Source organism: Spinacia oleracea, chromosome 6 (genome assembly GCF_020520425.1).
Source record: "Spinacia oleracea cultivar Varoflay chromosome 6, BTI_SOV_V1, whole genome shotgun sequence".
Lineage (NCBI taxonomy): Eukaryota > Viridiplantae > Streptophyta > Magnoliopsida > Caryophyllales > Amaranthaceae > Spinacia > Spinacia oleracea.
The window spans coordinates 17,183,682-17,205,453 of record NC_079492.1 but is presented as its reverse complement, the minus strand read 5'-3'; the positions used below and the strand labels follow the sequence as shown (position 1 = coordinate 17,205,453).

The 21,772-nt window shown below is 37.9% G+C and overlaps 1 protein-coding gene and 1 long non-coding RNA gene across 3 annotated transcripts; both read right to left on the bottom strand.

The window, feature by feature from the left end:
* Positions 1-6,239: 6,239 nt before the first annotated feature.
* On the bottom strand, positions 6,240-8,520 carry LOC110793620 (glutamine synthetase, chloroplastic/mitochondrial). 2 transcript variants are annotated; one of them, XM_021998517.2, is made up of 5 exons: positions 8,281-8,520; positions 7,390-7,455; positions 7,166-7,224; positions 6,997-7,071; positions 6,240-6,705 (listed from the first exon to the last, which is right to left on the bottom strand). In XM_021998517.2, exons 1-5 carry the CDS (start codon positions 8,336-8,338, stop codon positions 6,625-6,627), a joined length of 339 nt encoding a protein of 112 aa, XP_021854209.1. In that variant the 5' UTR covers positions 8,339-8,520; the 3' UTR covers positions 6,240-6,624. The 2 variants fall into 2 exon arrangements, with proteins under 2 accessions (XP_021854209.1, XP_021854208.1); XM_021998516.2 differs by having other exon boundaries at positions 7,166-7,260; positions 8,281-8,519.
* A 6,891-nt stretch (positions 8,521-15,411) lies between these two features.
* Positions 15,412-21,360, bottom strand: LOC130462792 (uncharacterized). Its single transcript, XR_008923586.1, has 3 exons — positions 21,141-21,360; positions 17,033-20,741; positions 15,412-16,280 (listed from the first exon to the last, which is right to left on the bottom strand). It is a non-coding gene; the product is annotated as an uncharacterized lncRNA (long non-coding RNA).
* Between the last annotated feature and the right edge of the window lie 412 nt (positions 21,361-21,772).

The window sequence follows — 21,772 nt, the reverse complement described above, 5'->3', positions numbered from 1 at the left end:
AATTCAACTTCTTGGGTATTAGATACAGGTTGTGGCTCACACTTATGTTCCAATCCACAGGGACTAAGAAGAAGTAGAAAGTTAAGCAAGGGTGAAGTCGACCTACGAGTGGGAAATGGAGCACGGATTGCTGCATTAGCTATAGGAACTTACTTTTTGTCGTTGCCCTCCGGGCTAGTTTTGGAACTGGAAGAATGTTTCCATGTTCCAAGTCTTACTAAAAACATCATTTCAGTTTCTTGCTTAGATGCTAAGGGATTTTCCTTTTTAATAAAAGACAATAGTTGTTCGTTTTATTTTAAAAAGATGTTTTATGGATCTGCTAGATTAGTCAATGGACTTTATTTATTAGATCACGACAAACAAGTATACAACATAAATACCAAAAAGGCCAAAAAGAATGATTCAGATCTCACCTATCTGTGGCATTGTCGATTAGGCCATATAAACTTGAAACGCTTAGAAAGACTTCAAAATGAAGGAATTCTAGAACCATTTGACTTAGAGGATTATGGTAAATGCGAATCATGTTTACTTGGCAAAATGACAAAGCAACCTTTCTCTAAAGTTGGAGAAAGAGCAAATGAACTATTGGGTTTAATCCATACAGATGTATGTGGACCAATGAGTACAAATGCTAGAGGTGGTTTCAGCTACTTTATCACTTTCACTGATGACTTCAGTAGGTATGGTTATGTCTACCTAATGAAGCATAAGTCTGAATCCTTTGACAAATTCAAGGAATTTCAGAGTGAAGTAGAGAATCAATTAGGCAAGAAGATTAAGGCACTGCGGTCTGATAGAGGCGGTGAATATCTGAGCTATGAATTTGATGACCATCTGAAAGAATGTGGAATTCTATCAGAATTGACTCCTCCAGGAACACCACAATGGAACGGTGTGTCGGAACGGAGGAACAGAACTTTGCTAGACATGGTCAGGTCAAAGATGGGTCAGGCTGAACTTCCATTAGAATTTTGGGGACATGCACTAAATACAGCTGCACTCACTATAAATAGAGCTCCGTCTAAAGCTGTCGAAAAGACTCCATACGAATTATGGTTTGGAAAGCCTCCAAATGTGTCTTTTCTTAAGATTTGGGGATGTGAAGTATACGTCAAACGATTAATTTCAGACAAACTTCATCCAAAATCTGACAAATGTATCCTTGTGGGCTATCCAAAGGAAACAAAGGGGTATTACTTCTACAATACATCTGAGAACAAGGTATTTGTTGCTCGAGATGGTGTCTTTTTGGAGAAAGATCACATTTCCAAAATGACAAGTGGGAGAAAAGTAGACCTCGAAGAAATTCGAGTCGAACAACAAACTCTAGAGAATGCTCAAGATGACATTCAAGATGAAACTCGGAGATCTTTAGAAGAATCTGGTGAGAATCATGGTCAATCTAGAAATGTTACCCCGCGTAGATCGCAAAGATATAGATCTCAACCGGAAAGGTACTTAGGTATTTTGACGAACGAGAGCTATGACGTTCTATTACTTGAAAGTGATGAACCTGCGACTTACAAACAAGCTATGACGAGCCCTAGCTCCAAGCAATGGCAAGAAGCCATGCAATCTGAATTAGACTCCATGTCTGAAAACCAAGTATGGGATTTGGTCGATTTGCCAGATGGCTACCAAGCCATTGGAAGCAAATGGGTTTTCAAACTGAAAAAGGACAAGGATGGGAAACTTGAAGTTTTCAAAGCTAGATTGGTTGCAAAAGGTTACAGGCAAGTCCATGGTGTGGATTACGATGAAACCTTTTCACCAGTTGCAATGCTAAAGTCTATTCGGATAATGTTAGCAATCGCTGCATATTACGATTACGAAATATGGCAGATGGATGTCAAAACTGCTTTCTTAAACGGCGTTTTAACAGAAACTGTGTTTATGACACAGCCTGAGGTTTTGAGGATCCAAAGAATGCTAAAAAGGTATGCAAGCTAAAGAAGTCAATCTACGGATTGAAGCAGGCATCCAGGAGCTGGAATATACGTTTTGATGAAGCAGTCAGTGACTTTGGTTTCATCAAGAACGCAGACGAATCTTGTGTATACAAGAAGGTCAGTGGGAGCAAAATTGCTTTCCTAGTATTATATGTCGACGACATATTACTTATCGGAAATGACATTCCTATGTTGAACTCTGTCGTGATTTGGCTTGGGAAATGTTTTTCGATGAAGGATCTAGGAGAAGCACAGTACATATTGGGCATCAAGATTTACATAGATAGATCTAAAAGGATGATTGGACTTAGTCAAAGCACTTATATCAATAAGGTGCTTGATAGGTTCAAGATGGCGGACTCCAAGCGAGGCTACCTACCCATGTCTCATGGAATGACTCTAAGCAAGACTCAGTGCCCAAAAACACTTGATGAGCGTAGACGAATGAATGGGATTCCATATGCATCATTGATTGGTTCAATAATGTATGCTATGATATGTACACGCCCGGATGTTGCGTATGCACTCAGTGCTACGAGCAGATACCAGTCAGACCCAGGAGAGGCGCATTGGACTGCTGCCAAGAACATTCTGAAGTACCTGAAAAGGCACAAAGATGACTTCCTGGTCTATGGTGGAGATGATGAATTAATTGTTAAAGGATATACGGACGCAAGTTTCCAAACCGACAAAGATGATTTCAGATCACAGTCTGGGTTTGTCTTCTGCCTCAACGGAGGAGCAGTAAGCTGGAAAAGTGCTAAGCAAAGCACCATTGCGGATTCTACAACTGAAGCGGAGTACATTGCTGCACATGAAGCAGCAAAGGAAGCTATATGGCTAAGGAAGTTCATAGGTGAACTTGGTGTAGTCCCCTCCATTAAAGGACCAATAGCTCTGTATTGTGATAATAACGGAGCTATTGCACAGGCAAAGGAGCCTAGACACCACCAGAGAGTCAAGCATGTACTTCGTAGATTTCACCTTCTACGAGAGTTCGTTGAAAGAAAAGAAGTCGAGATAAGCAAAATTGGTACTGATGACAACATATCAGATCCATTAACTAAACCTCTGCCGCAGGCGAAGCACAACTCGCACACTGCAGCTATGGGAATCAAGCATATTGGACAATGGCTTTGATGTCTCTGTTTAATGTTTTAAAGTTTTAGAGTTTAAATCTTTGTAAAACATTATTGGTTAATCATTCACAATAAATGAAAAGAATTCATTTTTCCATTTAATTTGTGGTTTATTAAATGATGAGTCCCTTCAATTTGACGATATATTCAAGATAGACTGTCAGGACCAGTCCTGTGACTAAGAAATGTCTATCAAGTGAACTTGAATGTCAAAGGTTGAAAATGGTCCCTAGTCGGAGTTTTCTATAAAATTGGACGCATAGAAAACGTTAGACGATTAGAATGCAAGATGACTAGTAGTTCTGTTTCTTGAACTATGTGGACATGGAAATGTCATAATCATTTGCATAGATACTTACTTTGGGAAGACTAGTATCGGACAAGACCTATGAAACTTTACTGTAAGAGATGAAAATCTGTCATAAGTAAATTTCATTAAAATTATTAGACACTAAATCCTCAATACCTGAGTGATTTGAGATTACTTGTTTGAGAACTGGTTGCTTTGACGTTGACCAACCGTCGCACCGTAAAAGGAGGCTATAAAGGCAACGCTCAGGTAATCACCTATCAAACGAAGTCTAATCTCAAGATCACAAGATTGGGATTGTCCTCCCATAAATCGGGATGAGATGCTTAAAAGTTGTACAAGGCCACTCGGAGAGCTAGAAACTGTGAAATGCATGGCCGTGCTCGGATGAATCATAGGCTATGATTATCTGTCTATTTGATCAGTTGAACTCTGAAACCGAGAAACACCTCTGGACATAATAAGGATGACAACTCTTACCTTATGTTCAAGAGCAAGCATCGAGCGACAAAGGAATTAGGAAATGCACACTTGTCCCTAAGGACAAGTGGGAGACTGAAGGAAATAATGCCCTTGGTCCAAGTATGCATTCTATGTTAAGTCTAATAAATGCGGTTCAGTATTAATTAACAAGTTAATAATTCAGTGAGATCAAGTGAGCTGAATGCCTAGCTAGAGGCCGCTTCAGTTCAAGTGGAATTAATGATATTAATCCACAGCTTACTCTTGACTGAACCCGTAGGGTCACACAAATAGTACGTAAACGGATCAAGTATTTAATGGCATTAAATACTCCATCTATGGATATTCGGAATCGACGGATCTTGGTTTCAGTGGGAGCTGATATCGTCACAGGCAAGAAATGAATACTCCGGAAACGATGATATTGCCGGAAACGGAAATATGGATCGTATCGGAAATATAAATATTATCCAAGTCGTAGATGTTGCCGGAAACGGAAACATGGTACGTATCGGAAAATGTTATCGGAAATGGAAATATTGCCGGAATCGGAAATATTGCCGGAAACGGAAATATTGTCAGAAACGGAAATATTATCGGAATCGGAAAATAATTCCGGAAACGGAAATATTAAATATTTGTTCGAAACGGAAATTAATTCCGGAATCGGAAATATTAAATGTTGTTCGTATCGGAAATGAATTCCGGAATCGGGAATTTAATCGGAAGCGTATCGTACGAATTAGCATCGGACGAGGCCCGCTAGACGAAGGCCCAGCACGAAGCCAGGCCATCGCCCAGCGAGCCGCACGCAACGCACGCCTCGACCAGGCCCAGCGCAAGGCCAGGCCCAGCCAAGGGCGCGCGCGCGCACGCAGCACCGCACATGGGCTGTGCGCTTGTCGTGGGCCGCAAGGCCTGCGCGGGTGCACGGCTTGTGCGATGCGTATGCCGGAAATCCTAATTCTATTGGGATTCGTGCGAAGATTAAAATCCTAATCTTATTAGAATTGTTTTGTTATTTAGAGTCCTAATAAAGTTCTAATTAACAAATCCACATCCTAGTAGGATTACAATTCCTTTTCCATACCTCTATAAATAAGGGCCTAGGGGTCATTATTTATACATAAGTTTTCAAGTATTCAAAACTAGGATTTTTAAGCAGAAAAATCAGCCATAACTCTTGCCCATTTAGCCGAAAATAATAGTACCTTAAGGGCGATTCTAGTTGGTCAATCTTAAGGCGGATCCGGACGTGCTGTGGACTATCTACGGAGGGACGACACTTGGAGTCCTAAAGACTTGTTCTTGTTCGGTTCGGGCGCAGCTAGGGAAGGCACGCAACAAAGAGTATGCATCTAAATTATGCTATATGATTATGTGTAAATAATATGTATTCCTGACTTAATGGTTTTTTCCGCATGATTTATGAATTGTCATATGTATCATAACCTAACAATGACATGTTTTTAGAACTTGAACTTCTCGACACATGATATGATATGCATGCAATGAATGAGACCTAGACTTGACTCTAAGTGCCACTCCGAAGATTCGGGATTTTGAATTTTGTATTTGTATTCGGGATTTGCGACCAGTTGGAAATATTTGAGAGGAGCTTCATTCTTTTGTGGAAGTTATCTCGTTGTACTAGAATTTGGAACATCGAGAAATTAGAAGATTTCGATCTATTGGAACTTGGACTATTTTAGGGGAATTTCAACCCACTGGAAAATTGGACTTGTATTATTTCAAGATATTTTCAACCCATTGGAAATATTTTAGGAGATTGGATTTCGTAGTATTTCAAGGGAGTTTCAACCCGATCGATAGGCAATTGTATTATTTCAAGGGTTCAACCCGTCAATATTTCGGGGGAATTTCAACCCATTAGATCTCGAAGTATTTTAGAGGGATTTCAACCCATTGGATCTCGAAGTATATTAGGGGGATTTCAACCCATAGAATATCGAAGTATTTTACGGGGATTTCCCATTGGATCTCGAAGTATTCACTACACCACAATAAGCTTTTAACAGCACTTTTTTCATTTAAACATAGCGCTTATTAAGCGCTGTGAATTACTAGCGCTGTTAAACCAATAATAGCGCTTTTAATAAGCGTTGTTGATTTTTCCACATTTAACAGCATTCAATATATAAGCGCTGTCAAATCTCTTGGAATGACGGAAACTTTAGTGCACTCAACAACCAATTTAATATGAATTAAAATTAGTAGCATATAACTAAAAACAATGATATTTGCGAGCGAATTCTATATTTTTCGTCTGGCACTTTTTTTTTAGCATTTTTTAGTTAATAAAATACCTGTAATGGAAAATAAAAACATCCTTATGCTCCTTTAAACGATTGATACAATTCAATTTCATTTTTGTCATATCAAATAAGCTTCTCACTGTCTCATAACTTTAAATAATACACAACAACTATTCTAAAAAAAGAAAGATCTATAAATGTTACTCCGTATACACTTCTCTTAGCGTCAAAAAAACACACTAAAATTAAAAACATGTAGAGTCAACATAATTAATCCCCACCACAATTATCACACGGGAAGAACATGATGGAAAAAAATAAAATGCCGAGTGACTGCTGCTGTAGAGAGATTATTGATTTGCTGTTAAGGTGAGCAGTGGTGAAAGAAAAGAAGTTGTACTCTTAATATGGCGTTCATTATATAGAGTGCAAGTTCTTCCCTCTGTGTCCATTTCCAACGTGTAAGTTTTAATGTAGAAAATTCACGAAGAAATACATGGGAAACAAAATCTCCCTTGTGCTTGCACATTTCCCTTCCCAATTGTAGCTTTTGAGCCTGTTTTCTGGCAGAATGGACACAAAAATGAAAATTAGGTGAGAAAGGGAGGAGAGTACAAGAGGGTGCAGAATGATATCAGTGGTTGTTTTCCATGTTTTTAACCCTATTGACTATTGGAGGTGGTTTGCAGTGATTGAACACCTTAACAGACAATAAGATGATGATAGCTGCAGATTTTATGGCAAGTATATATCCTTCTTTTAAGATCATCGTATACTAAAAGTTTTAGTGACTGGAGCAACATAGGCTGCAAGGGATCCGTATAGATGCAAACAAACATATATCAGGAGAATACCTCAAGAAGATATCTGGCACACCAGACATGGTCTCCAGCTTCAATACCAACACTAGGACTAACTCGGAATTCACACTGCAGAAGCAAGATAGAAGATGCTTTTAGGAAATAACATCAACACAGACATAAATTAGTGTTAGACACGTGAGAATGGTGCAAGAAGTAATACCTGACCCGGCATAACCTCCCCATTGGTTCCACTTATGTTAATTCCAGCATACATGCAAGCTGTGCAATGAGCATCAGAAAAACGTCTCGTCCAAACTATTTATCAGCACCAACACCACAGTAATATGAACCTTAGAAAATCCAAAATCTCATTACATGAATATTATTCTTTACAAAACATCTTGTTTAAGAGAAATTTTAATGAAATGCGGGTCAGTAACAGACCTCGAGACCAGGATAGGCTCTGAGTTGAAGAAAAACAAGAAACATGGCCAGTGAGGCAGTGATCAGCTGCACAAGAAAATACAGCACTCTGAAGGTTAATTTATATATCTCTCTTGTGAGAAAAGTTAAGGGGCAGGGGTTTTTGTTTTTCAAGGAGCTAATTGTGTCTGCTATGGGTACAAATTACAGCTGAAGAGCAATCAGAGCTAATTGTGTCTTTTCCAGTATGCTTAGACAAAAAACCATAGTGGCCAACCTATTACATCAAAAGTGTATTTTGATCAAAAGAAAATTGACAACATCTGAATGAGATAGTAGTCAGTAGTCACAGCCCAGACCCCAGGGATTAGATTTGATCCTATGCTTAGCTATTCCATTAAATTAGATTTTCAAAAGTCTTAATTATTGAACTTATATGCACCATCATAATAGGCTAGCACCCTAGAAAACTAAAGTAGCAAACAATCTACAATAACAATCGCCGTGCCCTAAAACCGGATCCAATTTAGATATGTTCAACCCTATTCCTAACTAGCCAAGATGCCCAAGACTAAGACAAATGTAGAAGCTATTTTCCTAGAGCATTCAATCAATCTACACTTCAATTGATTCAACAATTCACCACTACCGTGAATTTCGAACAAACCCAGAGAATCGCAAATGACAAAAGAGTTCTTTAAACCAGAAATCTCAAAAACAGTTAGACATACACCATTTCAAAATTAATCATCTCAAGAAATTCAGAATCAGAAAAATGGTAAAAGAATCAACAAATAGATTAATCATTAAGAAAATCAACAATCAGAAGCAAGCAATTCGACATAGAAAAACGTAAAATAATCCAGAAAAAGTTCACTAATCGTATAAAATTGAATTTGAAATTGAAATTACCGCAAAATCGCCGATAGATATCAAAGATTTCGAATTGGTTTGAAATGGAGCAATACATGACGAGATTATTAGATTTAGGGCTTCGATTTCATCACTTGAAATTTAAAATTGGGGAAAAAATGAAACCCTAAGTTATCCCTCTCTTCCTCTCTCAAAGTTTTTTCAGTTTGTTTCTCTCTCCTCTCTTACTGTTTTGCACGCTAAACTGCCGGAGTTGAGTTGAGTTGAGTTTTTAACTTTGAAGGGAGACAAGATTTTAAAGACTTACTAGTAATTAATCACAACAATAAAAAAAACTGCTGTATTATATTAAGATTAGAAATTAAGATTACTTATTTTAACAGCAGTATAAAATAAAGTGCTGTTATTTGATAAATTCATAGCGCTTTTTGATAAGCGCTAATAATTAGGTGCTGTTAATTTATGTTTTTGTTGTAGTGATTTTAGGGGGATTTCAACCCATTGGAATTTGAAAATTGGACTTGTATTATTTCAAGGGATTTCCAACCCGTTGGAATTTGGAAATTGGAATCGTATTATTTCAGGGGATTTTCAACCCGCTATAGAATGTAGAATTTGAATTTGTACTATTTCAAGGGATTTTTAACCCATTGAAAGTATTTTCGAATTTTCTTTTTGGGAGTAATGGAAGGCAAGGATTTTTTGTAGCTTGAAGATGAATTTGAAATTTGAATTTGACTTGGAGTTTGAACTTTAAAATGGAAAAGACGCATTTTCGTATAAGGTATTAGGTTTTGAATTTTAAAAATCCCGGCATTACGCCGCCATGGATTTGAGACATTGGATTTGGGAATTTGAAAGTCCGGCATCATGCCACCGTGGACTTGGAATTTCAAAGTGTTTGGTCATGGAAGTTTGAATTTGAAAATTAATGAGGAAAATTTCGGCATTACGCCATTATGGATTTGAAACTTGAAGCTTTTGAGTATAGGACTTGAAATTTGAAAGATTGAATTTAGAATTTCGAACTTGAGGTTTGAAATATGGAATGGAAAAAAGTCGGCATTACGACGGCATGAGTTTGGATATTTGAACTTGAGGTTTTGAGATTGGAATTGGCAACTTGAATTTGAGGTTTGAAAGATGGAATTGAACATTTGAATGCTTGAACTAGAATTGAATTTTTGAACTTGGAAATTGAATGCTTGAACTAGAAAATCCGGCATTATGATGCCGTTGAATTGAATTTTGAATATGGAAATTGGAATCTGGACTAGAAAATCCGGCATTATGACGCCGTTGGATTGAATTTTGAATATGGGATTTGGAATTTGGACTAGAAAATCCGGCATTATGACGCCGTTGGATAGAGTTGAATTAGGAACTCGAAATTTTGACTAGAAAATCCGGCATTATGACGCTGTTGGATTGAACTTTGAATATGGCTTTTATGCGTGAGGCGTGTTTAAGGGTTTTGAATCAAATGGAGTGGCACTCCTAAAAGACCTTAAATCGGCAATTTTAGATGCATGAGGTTTGAATGATGCTCCTAGGCGTTTGGTTTCCTAGTTGGAGGCTAATGGTTTTGGCAAAGCTAGAACTCGAGGTTAGCCATTCACGCGTGCAAAGACGCCCACACAATGCACAGATAGCACGTTGTCACACTAACATGGATATGAATGCGACATGCAAAGTTCTCAACCTAAGGTCGGTCTAAGTTTTGTATGATGCAAGTGGTCGGCTTTGGGTGTCAAAAGGTACTCCACTAAGAGGCGGATCCGGCAACAACTTGCACATCCACCTAAGGGACGTGTGTGTCGGAAGACGACCTCCATACTTGACATCTGGAATGTCAAGCAAATCCCAAGTTTCGGTAGGCGCGGAAATGGTCACACACTTTGGTCGGGAACCGTATGGAGAGTCACCATTTCGTTGCCCCCGGGGCTAGCCCGAATGTAGAACACATCCGTATTGGGCAAGGTAGAAATTCGTTTTGCACAAATGTGGTTATCGAAATATGCATGAAATGCCAAGAAATTGAAAATTAAAAATTGCATTTGAATATTGTATTTGAAAAGCTCGTTTTTCGACATTCGTTCTCAAGGCTTGGGAGCTTCCTTCAAAATTCAAAAACAGACTGATTCCCACTTGAAAACTTGAGAAACATGGGCAATGAGCCACTGTGAGCCACTGTGCTGGATGCAGGCAGTGGCGTTTGGCGTAGGGGCCTGCGCCTGGCGCTAGTGCTGGTATCCAGAACTTAAGCAGATCAGTGGCTTGCTGCTCAAAGGGTGCTCGTATTTTCGAAGTTGAAATCAGGAACTCCCTAGCAGAGTTGCCAGAATTGCAGGGGGTTTTTTCGTACTTTTCCCGTAGTGTATTTCCCCTACGAGGGCGGTTTTTAGAAACCTTTGTATTTTTGGATTTTGAAGGAGTCGCCACCAAACATTTTTAAGGGTCCCGTTTGGAAAGACCAAAAAGTGACTCTATTAGGATAAGTCATTGAATCTTAGAAACGGATGGGTGAGATCCGGGCAAGGGAACGAGATGCTTATTCCGCGAGCTTTAGAAATTATTCAAATGCGTGGCACAACATTTTCGAAAATACTCTAGTTTAACACTATGTGGGTTTAAATTTAGAACAAATAGAATTTCTACTTTGTATCGTGGACACTTTGCTTTAAAGTTAATTTAAGGGAACCTAAGATCGGTTTGTCCAAGAAATTATCTTCGTTAAGCGTGGTGTAACCTTGATTTTGTATTTAACATGTGAGGTGATGAAAGCAATAAACAAGTAAAGCAACATCACAATAGAAAATAAGTGCAAAATTAGTAAAGTACATCACCACCTAGAAAGGGACTAGGTGGGAAACCACATTGCCTAGAAGGACTAGGCAAGTAAGTTGCATAATTGAAAGTGCGGAATTGAAAGGTGCAATATTGAAATGCGGAATTGAAGTGCGGAATTGAAAGGTGCAATATTGAAGTGCGTAATTGAAAAGTGCGGTATTGAAATGCGTAATTGAAAGACATAATCGAAAGGCGCGATTATTGAAATTGAACTTTAGCACATGAGATCCGGACGCCAAATGACTCCTTAAGAATAAGTGCGTCCGACACGGATTCAAAGCAAAAATCTCTACTTTAGGTCAAGTTGCTCGACCTAAAGTGTCTTGGATTTTGAATATAGAAATTGAACTTGAAATATGGAACTTGAAATATTGAACTTGAAGCATTTAACTTGAAATATTGAACTTGAAATATTGAACTTGAAATGTTGAACTTGAAATATTGAACTTGAAATGTTGAACTTGTATATTGAAAAATGGAGCCTTGAATATCAAAGATTGGACCTTCATATTTGGAAATGATCCTATAGGGAAGTGATTACAAACAACCCTAAACATCATTGAATCTTGAAATTTGGAAACTTGAACTTGTATATGAAAAATGGAGTCGTGAATCTCAAAGATTGGACCTTTAAACATTAGAAAGGCCTCATCTTTGATTACTCCATATTTTGAAGATGATTCTAGTTTAAGGAAGTGATTACAAACAACCTTAAACATCATTGAATCTTGAAATTCTGTATTTGTATCACATAGAGTGAGGATTTTACAAAAGTATATGATTGTTGTAAGTGACACTTTTAATAATAAAAGTGTCAACTTTACTAATCATTTTGAAATAGAAATCATGAAAACATTGTAGATTAGGTTGGGATTCGGAAATATCTAGTTAGGTTTAGGCTAGAATTCCTTTTGGAGCTCCCAATTGCGCAGAACTTTGAAATTGTATGAGATATTTGGAGAGTTTTTGTATTTTGATTTGAGTGGCAATTTTTGTATTACGACTTTCTGTTTTTGATTTGCCCTCCCTAAATTCTCAGAATTAGGGGGTTTAAATAGGAAATTTTTTAGCTAAACGCAAGCTTACGCCAGTGTCCAGCGCAGCAGCCTGCGCCAAGCGCTGCTGACGTGGCGCAGAAGCTGCCAAACAAGGACGAAGATGTCGTCCTTTTTTTTGGCTTGTAATGGTGTACCTTTGTACGAATTGTACGAAGTTGGCACGTAGTGTTTGGTTGGGGATTAAGGCTTGGTTTGCGTCTAAAAACAAGCCGTTTCAGGTTTTTGAATTCGGTTTTACGGGACGAGGCCCGGCTTGCTCGGTTTTGTGGGTCGGCGCCCGAATTTTGATTGCTTAGTGTAGTTTTGACTGAAAAAGGCCTTGTAAAACCAATGAGATAGTCCATTGGGCGAGATTGTACTTGGATTTTGAAATTGATTTTTGGAATTTGTATTTTGTACCGAGTTCCGGAATGGGAACGGTCTCGGGTATTGGACTTTGGCTCTTGGATTTTGGAATGTGTTCTTAGCAATTGGTACTTCCGCATGGAGTTGTTCCAACCACCTAACAAGGATAATGGTATCGTCATCATCCCAATGGGGAGACACGATTTAGGTGTTTACAGTATAATATAAGTATTTGATTAAGTTTTAGCTATTTGCCTTGTCATTGTACTCATTTATATAGTACGTACTACGTATAGTATCAATTATAGAATAAATAGAAACTTTTTCACATTTATATAGTACGTAGTATCAATTGTAGAATAAATAGACGATTTTTTATTCCTATACACTTGTTTAATAATAATACTAATAGGGCCATTTAAAAACAAAAAACATTAGCCAATATGGTGTAGTCAACGGCTCAATAATATATATTGACTTTATGGTGCAGTCAAAGGAAAGTTAAATGGAGTTACAAGTCCATGAACAACAACCAACTGGTTATTCATTACAAAAATAAAAAGCCTACGGGTCTTTGTATCAGGAATTTTAAATACAAAAAGCCTACTCGTCTCGGCATCGAAAATGTATCAATACTAATACTATTTGTATTCGACATCAAAAGTAGAAATCAATCAGGTTCATATGAGTGACATACAATACCTTCTAATACTAATACTAATACTATTTAATCGAATTAATGGAAGAAATCAGATTATAGTATTGTAGACACGGAAAATTTGTTAATGTGCCATGTCGGATATTATCTGGGTCAAAAGTCAAAGTATTGACTCGAAAATCATTTGACGGTCCATTAAATTAATTGATTTGGGTTCTCATATTAATTTAGCCCATTTTAGTTATTTTAGTCAAACCCGAATATTTTTAATGGTTAAACCTAACAAAATAGGTTAAACAGTTATAAACGGGTCATGACTACCAAGTCCAAACAAAAGGGCCCAAAGCACATTGAAAACCCTAGAGGTCCCCTAACTCTATAAATAGAGTGTTTCAATTCATTTGCCAGGAGAGGGGAGAAACAGACGGCAAAACCTAAAACTCTCAAATCTCTCCCTGTTAGTCAAGTCGTCACAACTCTCTCCCTAGAAGAAGAACATCAAGCATTCAAATAAATGTGCAGTTCCATTCTAGAAGATCAACCTTGGACGAGATCAAGCCCGAAGGCCCTTATTCAAGAAGATCAAACCCCGTTCGTGAGTAACACCAAATCGACATCAAATCAACCCGGTGGAAGAAGAACAACAAGCATACAAAATTGACGTGCCGTTCTATTCTACATCAACATCCATGAACGAGATCAAGCCCGAAGGCCCTTATTCAAGTACAAATCAAATTAGTTCGTGAGCCAAGTCAAATTCAAAGTGGAGATCGAATCAGAGGAGCAAATATTTAGAGATTGTACCCAAAACTTCAAAAATCAATAAAATATATTTTGTTCATATATTTTGAATCTCTTATTTTGCAGACTCGTAATTTTGTGTTTACAAATTTGGCACGCTCGGTGGGACCATTTCTACCTCTCATCTCTTTCTCCAAAAATCAAAATACGGAAACCTTCAAGGTGCAAATCAAGTAATGAAGGAGCTAATCAATGGAGAGGTTCAAGATCCGTCAAAGGAGTCCATCAACAGGGTGGTCTACGGTCTGTCACAGGAGCCAACCAATGTAGCAACAGACGTCATCGTTGTAAATGTCATGGCGATTGAAGCAAACACCATTGAGGAAGAATTGGCGAACATGAAGAAACTCCTTGAAAAACTTGTCCAGGAAGGCGTAGAACAGAAAGCTCAAATCAAACGTCAAGATAAAAAATTTCCAATTTGACCAAGAAGCTCGAAAAAAAGGCCAATTGGTGAATCATACGAATATGGCGGAACCGAAAGTGAAGGCAAAAGCGATGAATCTAAATCGACTGTAAAGTCCAAGCCAAGAAGGAATAGAAAGCACCGTGGTGATTCGTTCAACTTCCAAAAAGTTCAAGACATGATAGCCAAAACCATCAAAAAACACCAATTTGATGAAGATCCTGACGAAAGTGGCCATTACATCAAACCTTACACAGAAAGGATTGATTCCTTGGTCATGCCCAACGCTTATCAACCTCCCAAATTCATGTTTTTTGATGGAAAAGGAAATCCCAAACAACATGTTGCAAATTTCATTGAAACGTGTAACAATGCTGGCACCGAAGGGGACTTGCTGGTAAAGCAGTTTGTTCGATCGCTAAAAGAATTTGCCTTTGATTGGTACACAGACGAATTAGCTCCTGGATCAATCGATAGTTGGGATCAAATGGAGAAAATGTTCCTGAATCGCTTCTTCAACACTCGTCGTATTGTCAGCATGCTGGAGTTGACACAAACAAACCAGTTGGAAGGTGAACCGGTCGTGGAGTACATTGATCGCTGGCGGACATTAAGTCTTCAATGCAAGGATCATTTGCACGAAACTTCTGCAATTGACATGTGCATCCAAGGCATGCATTGGGACTTGGTCTACATCTTGCAAGGAATTAGGCCCAGAAAATTCCAGGATTTGGCAACTCAAGCTCATGAAATGGAGAATTCGTTAGCCAATCATGAAGAAAATTCCGATTAGTCGGGCATTTGTTGAGACTTCGATGATTTGGGTCCACAAGTCTGCAAGAAGTTTCGACAACGATCCTGGGGGCAAAGGGAAAAAAAAAAATCATCCTCAAATCTCCTAAGCACGAGCCTAAACTGCATAACCAAAAAAAAATTTGCAAAAAAAAATTGAACTGCGTTTGGCTTGATCCAAAAAAGTGAAAAAATAATCACTTTATGGTACGTAGGCATCTTGGGTAATTATTTATTCAAAGGCAGCCACCATAAAAAAATATTAAAGGAGTAAAAATGTCATTTTTTTTTTAAACACCAAATGTTTTTAAAATGAACTACAACGGCGGAGGCATGAGTAAAAGTAAATTCAAATGGTTTTACTTTATCTTCAAAAAATAAATAACCCCAAAGTTTGTCGTCATTTACTCAAAGTTTGGAGAAAGCTTCCCAGCACCAAACACCTCGAGCCAGAGATCTGGAGATAGCTACCAAGCACCAGGGGTTCAACTACATTGAGATTCGGAGAAAGCTGTCAAGCACTGGATCGGAAAAAGCTTCCAAGCACCATCACAAAATTTCTTGGACAAAAGCTCCAAACACCTCGAACCAAAGATCTGGAGAAAGCTTCCAAGCACCAGCGGTTTGCGAAAACTACATTGCGACTTGGAGAAAGCTTCCAAGCACCAAAAATTTGCAAGATAGCTAAACTCAAGGACGGAGAAAGCCGTCAAACACCTTCACAAAATCACCAAAACTTCACCAAATTTTCTTGAAGATAAGCCGTCAAGCACCATGGAGGCCAAACATAGAACGTAAAGATTGGAGAAAGTTGTATGCACCAACCTTCAACCAAAATTCTTCAACACCGGGGGATCAACTCAACATTTCAAACATCAAGATTTGTAGTAAGCTTCCACTTAAGCACCAAATCGATCATCGTTATCTAGCTAGCACCAACCACGGCTAAGAAGGTCACATCAAGATGAAGTTTGAACCGCGCCTGGAAGGAATTGAACGAGCCTCATCGCATGGACGGTCATAGGAGGAAATGAACGAAAGTGTCGCCTATCAATTACAGTAGCATCTTCCATAAGTGACAATGCCTGGAGGATTATCATACTTGAAATAAACTAGGGTGGTTTTGTTCCTACAAAATAAAGAAAACATTTCAAGTTAGTGCATGCTTAATAATTTAAAAGCATGAGAGTTCATGTACGACCTAGCTTAATAACTGAAGTGCATCATTGAGTAAGTAACATGACTCAATAGGCCGGGGGCATCTTATTTGGTACTATAGCGTAAAGAATGCTTCATATCGAGTAAAATCTATTTGAGATTGTCCATGTGTGAACGGACCTTGATTATCAGGGGTGCCTAAATTGATACGAAGTGACGAAGTGCCAATTTCTTAAAATTTCGGATCATGTTCATCAAAATTCCAAATTATGCCATCATAAAGGAGATTAATTGCATTCGATACGAGTAGTGTTACTCGGTATCATGACTAGAAGACAAGAAAAAAAAAAAAAAGAAAAAAAAAGGGGGTGTGTTTCTATCTCTTGGGCCCGCCATTACCAATCATCACAATCCTTATCATATTGATTGTTAAAATTAAAATAAAAAAAAAGAAAAAAAAGGAAAAAAGACAAAAAAAGAAAAAAAAGAGTGCATTGTTCACGCGAATTTGGAAGGAAAGAAAAGGCAGCATTAAAACTTTTATGGCTCATCATCATCACCATCATAATCAAGTGAAGCAGAAACAAATATGAATGTCGAAATTCTTAGAGATACATACGACTATACGAGCTGCAATTTAAATAAACAAGCGGACAATGCATGGAAGTAACCATAAAGAAGTTCTATCAGTTGCTAAAGAAAGAGAATGCAGAGTATATTTACCATGATCGACATGGCTCTTCTTATGAATTATCCGTCAATCTCGTCACAGTAGCATGATCAATTTCCAAGTAGCAAAAAATGGTCAAGGACAACCCCCACTCGGACATCTCCTCAAGAACGGTCAACTCTTCGGCGGCGGCACGGAGTAACTGGGTCTCGTCGACGCTCCTTCACGGAGTCACGAAGACAAAAAACAGGTTGACGGAGACGGACAGTAGGCGAGGACGACTTCTATCGGACCTCCCACCGGCAGTAAGCACTGATGATCTTTCACGGAAGCCTCCAATCGGACTCACAGACGGCTCCAAGTCAGGGCTGTTCCTGATCTTTTGTGGGCCCGGGGCGAAATATTAGACAGGGCCCCTTAGTACATAGATGTCAAACCAAATTTTAATATTTAACGTGATAAAATTAAAATACTCCTAATTAATAATTTACTGTAGTATATTTGCAAAATGATTTGAATGTAAATATTGTACTCCTTATGTACTTTACATTTTAAGTAGTACTCCGTAAACATCATACTTATATAGCTATAGAAAAATTTTAAAAAAATTGAAGAAATGCATAAAGTAATTCGGGGCTGGACTATGAAGAAGTGAGTTAAAAAGCAAAAGAGAATCATTTTTGGGTAAGCCCAACTGCCCAAGTAGAAAATCTAAGCAAAATGAATGGTAAAACCCCTCAAGGAGTATCGATCTTACAATCTTGCTACGCAAACATTCCTTTTAAACCAACTGCGCTACAAACTTCTTCATTATTATGCTGCAGTTTTTATTACTTGGTATATAAAACTGTCGAACTGAAATTAGGGGCCCCTTTCTACGCGGGGCCCTGGGCGATTGCCCCTCAAAACAACCCCCAGGGCCGGGCCTGCTCCAAGCTTCGAGCTGTGTGCGTCAAACAACAAGGACAATTACTCAAGAACAGCTCCGTCTCCGGTCTTCGTACTTTCGAACCACATAATATAGGAGTCCCGAGTGATAACGGACTATAACAACGTCAAGGTCATATCCTTCTTTGGTCGACACCAAGGCGATATAGTGGTTGAACGATGCTTCTTCTCCGTTAGTCATAAACCTGCAAATGAAACAACAACAAAAATACGGCAAAAAAAGACGGCGCCTCCTTCATGCTTCAAGGTCAAGAGAATTAATGACACCTCCTTCTCGGACTCGCGGACTGATGGACACCTCCTTCTCGGACTCAAGGACATCGACACGGACTCGACTGTAGCAAAGTCAATGCTCCAAGATGGCATGGTGCAACGATTCCTTCGAGATGGCTCTCCGTCGTGGTTCCATTGTTGTAAAATAAATACATCTTCTCCCTTGCATGTTGGTGACGGCAGGCGACAAAGTTCCTCCATGGTGGTGATACTTCCTGGCTTTGGTCTCTCTTTCGACTGCAGCTCGTTTATATATCAGGTTGTTTATCAAGTGATTGATTATCATCCCAACACTTAAATATATATCTCAACTAAAAAGATAAAGGTGGTTTGCAAAACTTATCTTTAAATAAGAGCATTATGGAGTACGTTGGTATTGAGTCATTAACAGACTCCTAGTTTATCTCAAATAAGGATATTAATTAAGAAAAAGGTTAAGTTCAGCTTCCTGGATTTTGAGAACTCTTAATTCCTAAGTGGCTAAGTATATCTCCAGCAAGATATTCGATGAAAAGACAAATTAGAAAAAAAAAAAGGAGTTAGCTTCAAATGTAATCGTGAAGCTCAAGCAAAACAAAAAAGGCCTAACTTGCAAGTAGCCCACAAGCATGTGGCTTAATTATTACCGCAAGTAGCCCAGTTTGGTATGCTAAAAAAAAAACATGAGCTAAGGTGTGTTAAAAAAAAAAAAATCGAGACTTCATCACGAGTAAACACACAAAATAGTGTACGTGATGCAGTCTCGAGGGGGCAATTTGTAGACACGGAAAATTTGTTAATGTGCCATGTCGGATATTATCTGGGTCAAAAGTCAAAATATTGACTCGAAAATCATTTGACGGTCCATTAAATTAATTGATTTGGGTTCTCATATTAATTTAGCCCATTTTAGTTATTTTAGTCAAACCCGAATATTTTTAATGGTTAAACCTAACAAAATAGGTTAAACAGTTATAAACGGGTCATGACTACCAAGTCCAAACAAAAGGGCCCAAAGCACATTGAAAACCCTAGAGGTCCCCTAACTCTATAAATAGAGTGTTTCAATTCATTTGCCAGGAGAGGGGAGAAACAGACGGCAAAACCTAAAACTCTCAAATCTCTCCCTGTTAGTCAAGTCGTCACAACTCTCTCCCTAGATGAAGAACATCAAGCATTCAAATAAACGTGCAGTTCCATTCTAGAAGATCAACCTTGGACGAGATCAAGCCCGAAGGCCCTTATTCAAGAAGATCAAACCCCGTTCGTGAGTAACACCAAATCGACATCAAATCAACCCGGTGGAAGAAGAACAACAAGCATACAAAATTGACGTGCCGTTCTATTCTACATCAACATCCATGAACGAGATCAAGCCCGAAGGCCCTTATTCAAGTACAAATCAAATTAGTTCGTGAGCCAAGTCAAATTCAAAGTGAAGATCGAATCAGAGGAGCAAATATTTAGAGATTGTACCCAAAACTTCAAAAATCAATAAAATATATTTTGTTCATATATTTTGAATCTTTTTGAATCTCTTATTTTGCAGACTCGTAATTTTGTGTTTACAAGTATACACAGTAAGTGTCTTTGTTTTGGGGTAAATATTTTTCATGTTCCGGATTGGAGGGAGTGCATAGAAGACACATGGCATGCGTCCGTCGTTATTTCAAATATGCATGCAGTTATGCTAGGCATGTGTTATACAACGTAACCAGAAAATGTTTGTGATTTTTTTTTTATATAAATCCTGAGATATTATCTTATGCATTACAGTAAAACCCTTACTCTCTTCTTTCACTCTCACTCCATCACCTCAAATAACAATCCAACTTCTACTACATGTACATATCTTCAATATAATGAGAGAAATTTCAATAAACAAATATTACCGTCCAAATAAACTTATCTTTCACAAACATATCCAATTAGAGAAATGAATAACGCACTATAAACCAACTTTCGAGTAAAAACCAACCTCCCCTAGATCAGGACATCTTCTCGTAAAATAGCCATAACTCCCTAGTTTCTCATCCATAATGAGTTTATGACCATGCGTTGGAAAGCTATTGGATAAAATCTTCCACCTGGAATAAACTAAATCTAGTGACTAATAGTAACATTTAGAACCGACATTGTGACTAAATTAGGGTACTGATTTCACATAGGGTGAGGCTTTTAAGGATTCTCCAACATTCAGCAAGCCATTTGAGAATGATTTTTAGTTAATCCGCCAAGGGAGAAGAGATTGATACTCAACAAGGGCTCATGGAGTTTGACACATTAACATTAACCAAAAATAATCAAAAACATGACACATGCATGTATCTGAGAAAATGTCGCTACTTTTGAGCTTCTTGCTTTTCAGAATAATCAATTGATCTTTTTTGCCTTCACCTTGTGCAGTTAGAAACTTTTTTCATCCGTGTCCGACCAACAATCAATCAAAGTATGTTACAAACTTACTAAGATTGTGCAGACTGTACCGTAGGTTAAGTCCTAGCTGCCCAGAACCAACATTAAAAAGATGAATCCTCGTATTACAACAAGCACCGTCATCCTCTGAACAAGATAACAAGATAACAATTGTTAGTAAATTATAGATGAATCGATTTCCCCCATCCACGGATAATAACAAAGGGTAGGAATGAGAATAAAAACCTATATATCCGAGCACAGTAACATCCATACCTTAAAAAAACCTAAAAATTTTAATTTCAAGAAATTAATAACAAAGAAAGCCGGCCAAAATTTATTATCGGGTACTTATAGATAGATCGATTCCCACTCTCCATGGATTTATAATTTATAAACAATGAGAAACCAATATAAACGAAGTGCCACGATAATCAATAAATCTATATTAGTTAGAAATACCAATTACACACAAGCATATACATTCACACCATATATATGTAGTATGTTAAGAATGAATTGAGAAGAAAAACATGACATATTTACCAGAAAAGCAGACCGAAAAAACGCTTCAAGGATCGGTGTTGGATCCTAGAAGTTGAAGTCGATTTAGACAAAGAAACTATGGTCGTGTTTTTGTTATGCATAATTTTTTTTTTTCTGATATTGGTGGGTGATATTTGTATACGAATCTTCCATGGTTAAAAAGATATTCATTGTGTTAATAAAACGGGGTAAAAAATATTTGGGTTTCTTTGAAAGTGGTTGTCTTCATTATTTTGGAGCTATCAATAGTATTGTGTGGATTTATAAGTAAACTAGATTTGTTTGTGTGTGTGCTTTTCTTGGGAATTCTTCTATTTATAGATACTCATAGCAAGTGGTGGTTAACACCTAATATCATGGAGAAGTATTTATATTGGCTTAAACTCTAGGCACGTATTTGTATTGGCTTAGACTGTAGGCACATACTGATTAGACCATGCTGAACACCTGTCTAAAAGGGCCAAATGTGTACTGCATTATCGTTGGTACTGATTCTATTCTTGTTTTCACCTTCATTTGTATCAGCGTTTTGGTTTGACTTTATTATTTTAAAACTGTTATTAACAAAATACACTGGTTTACTATGAAAATAACTTACTGTGTTTTAAATTATCAATTGTAGTTTATCTCTT

Coding starts and splice junctions, on each gene's coding strand:
- LOC110793620 (XM_021998516.2), bottom strand. CDS start 8,338: ATGTATTGCTCCATTTCAAACCAATTCGAAATCTTTGATATCTATCGG. Junction 7,456..8,280: donor TATCTATCGGCGATTTTGCG/GTAATTTCAATT, acceptor TTTCTTGTGCAG/CTGATCACTGCCTCACTGGC. Junction 7,072..7,165: donor GGGAGGTTATGCCGGGTCAG/GTATTACTTCTT, acceptor TTGCTTCTGCAG/TGTGAATTCCGAGTTAGTCC.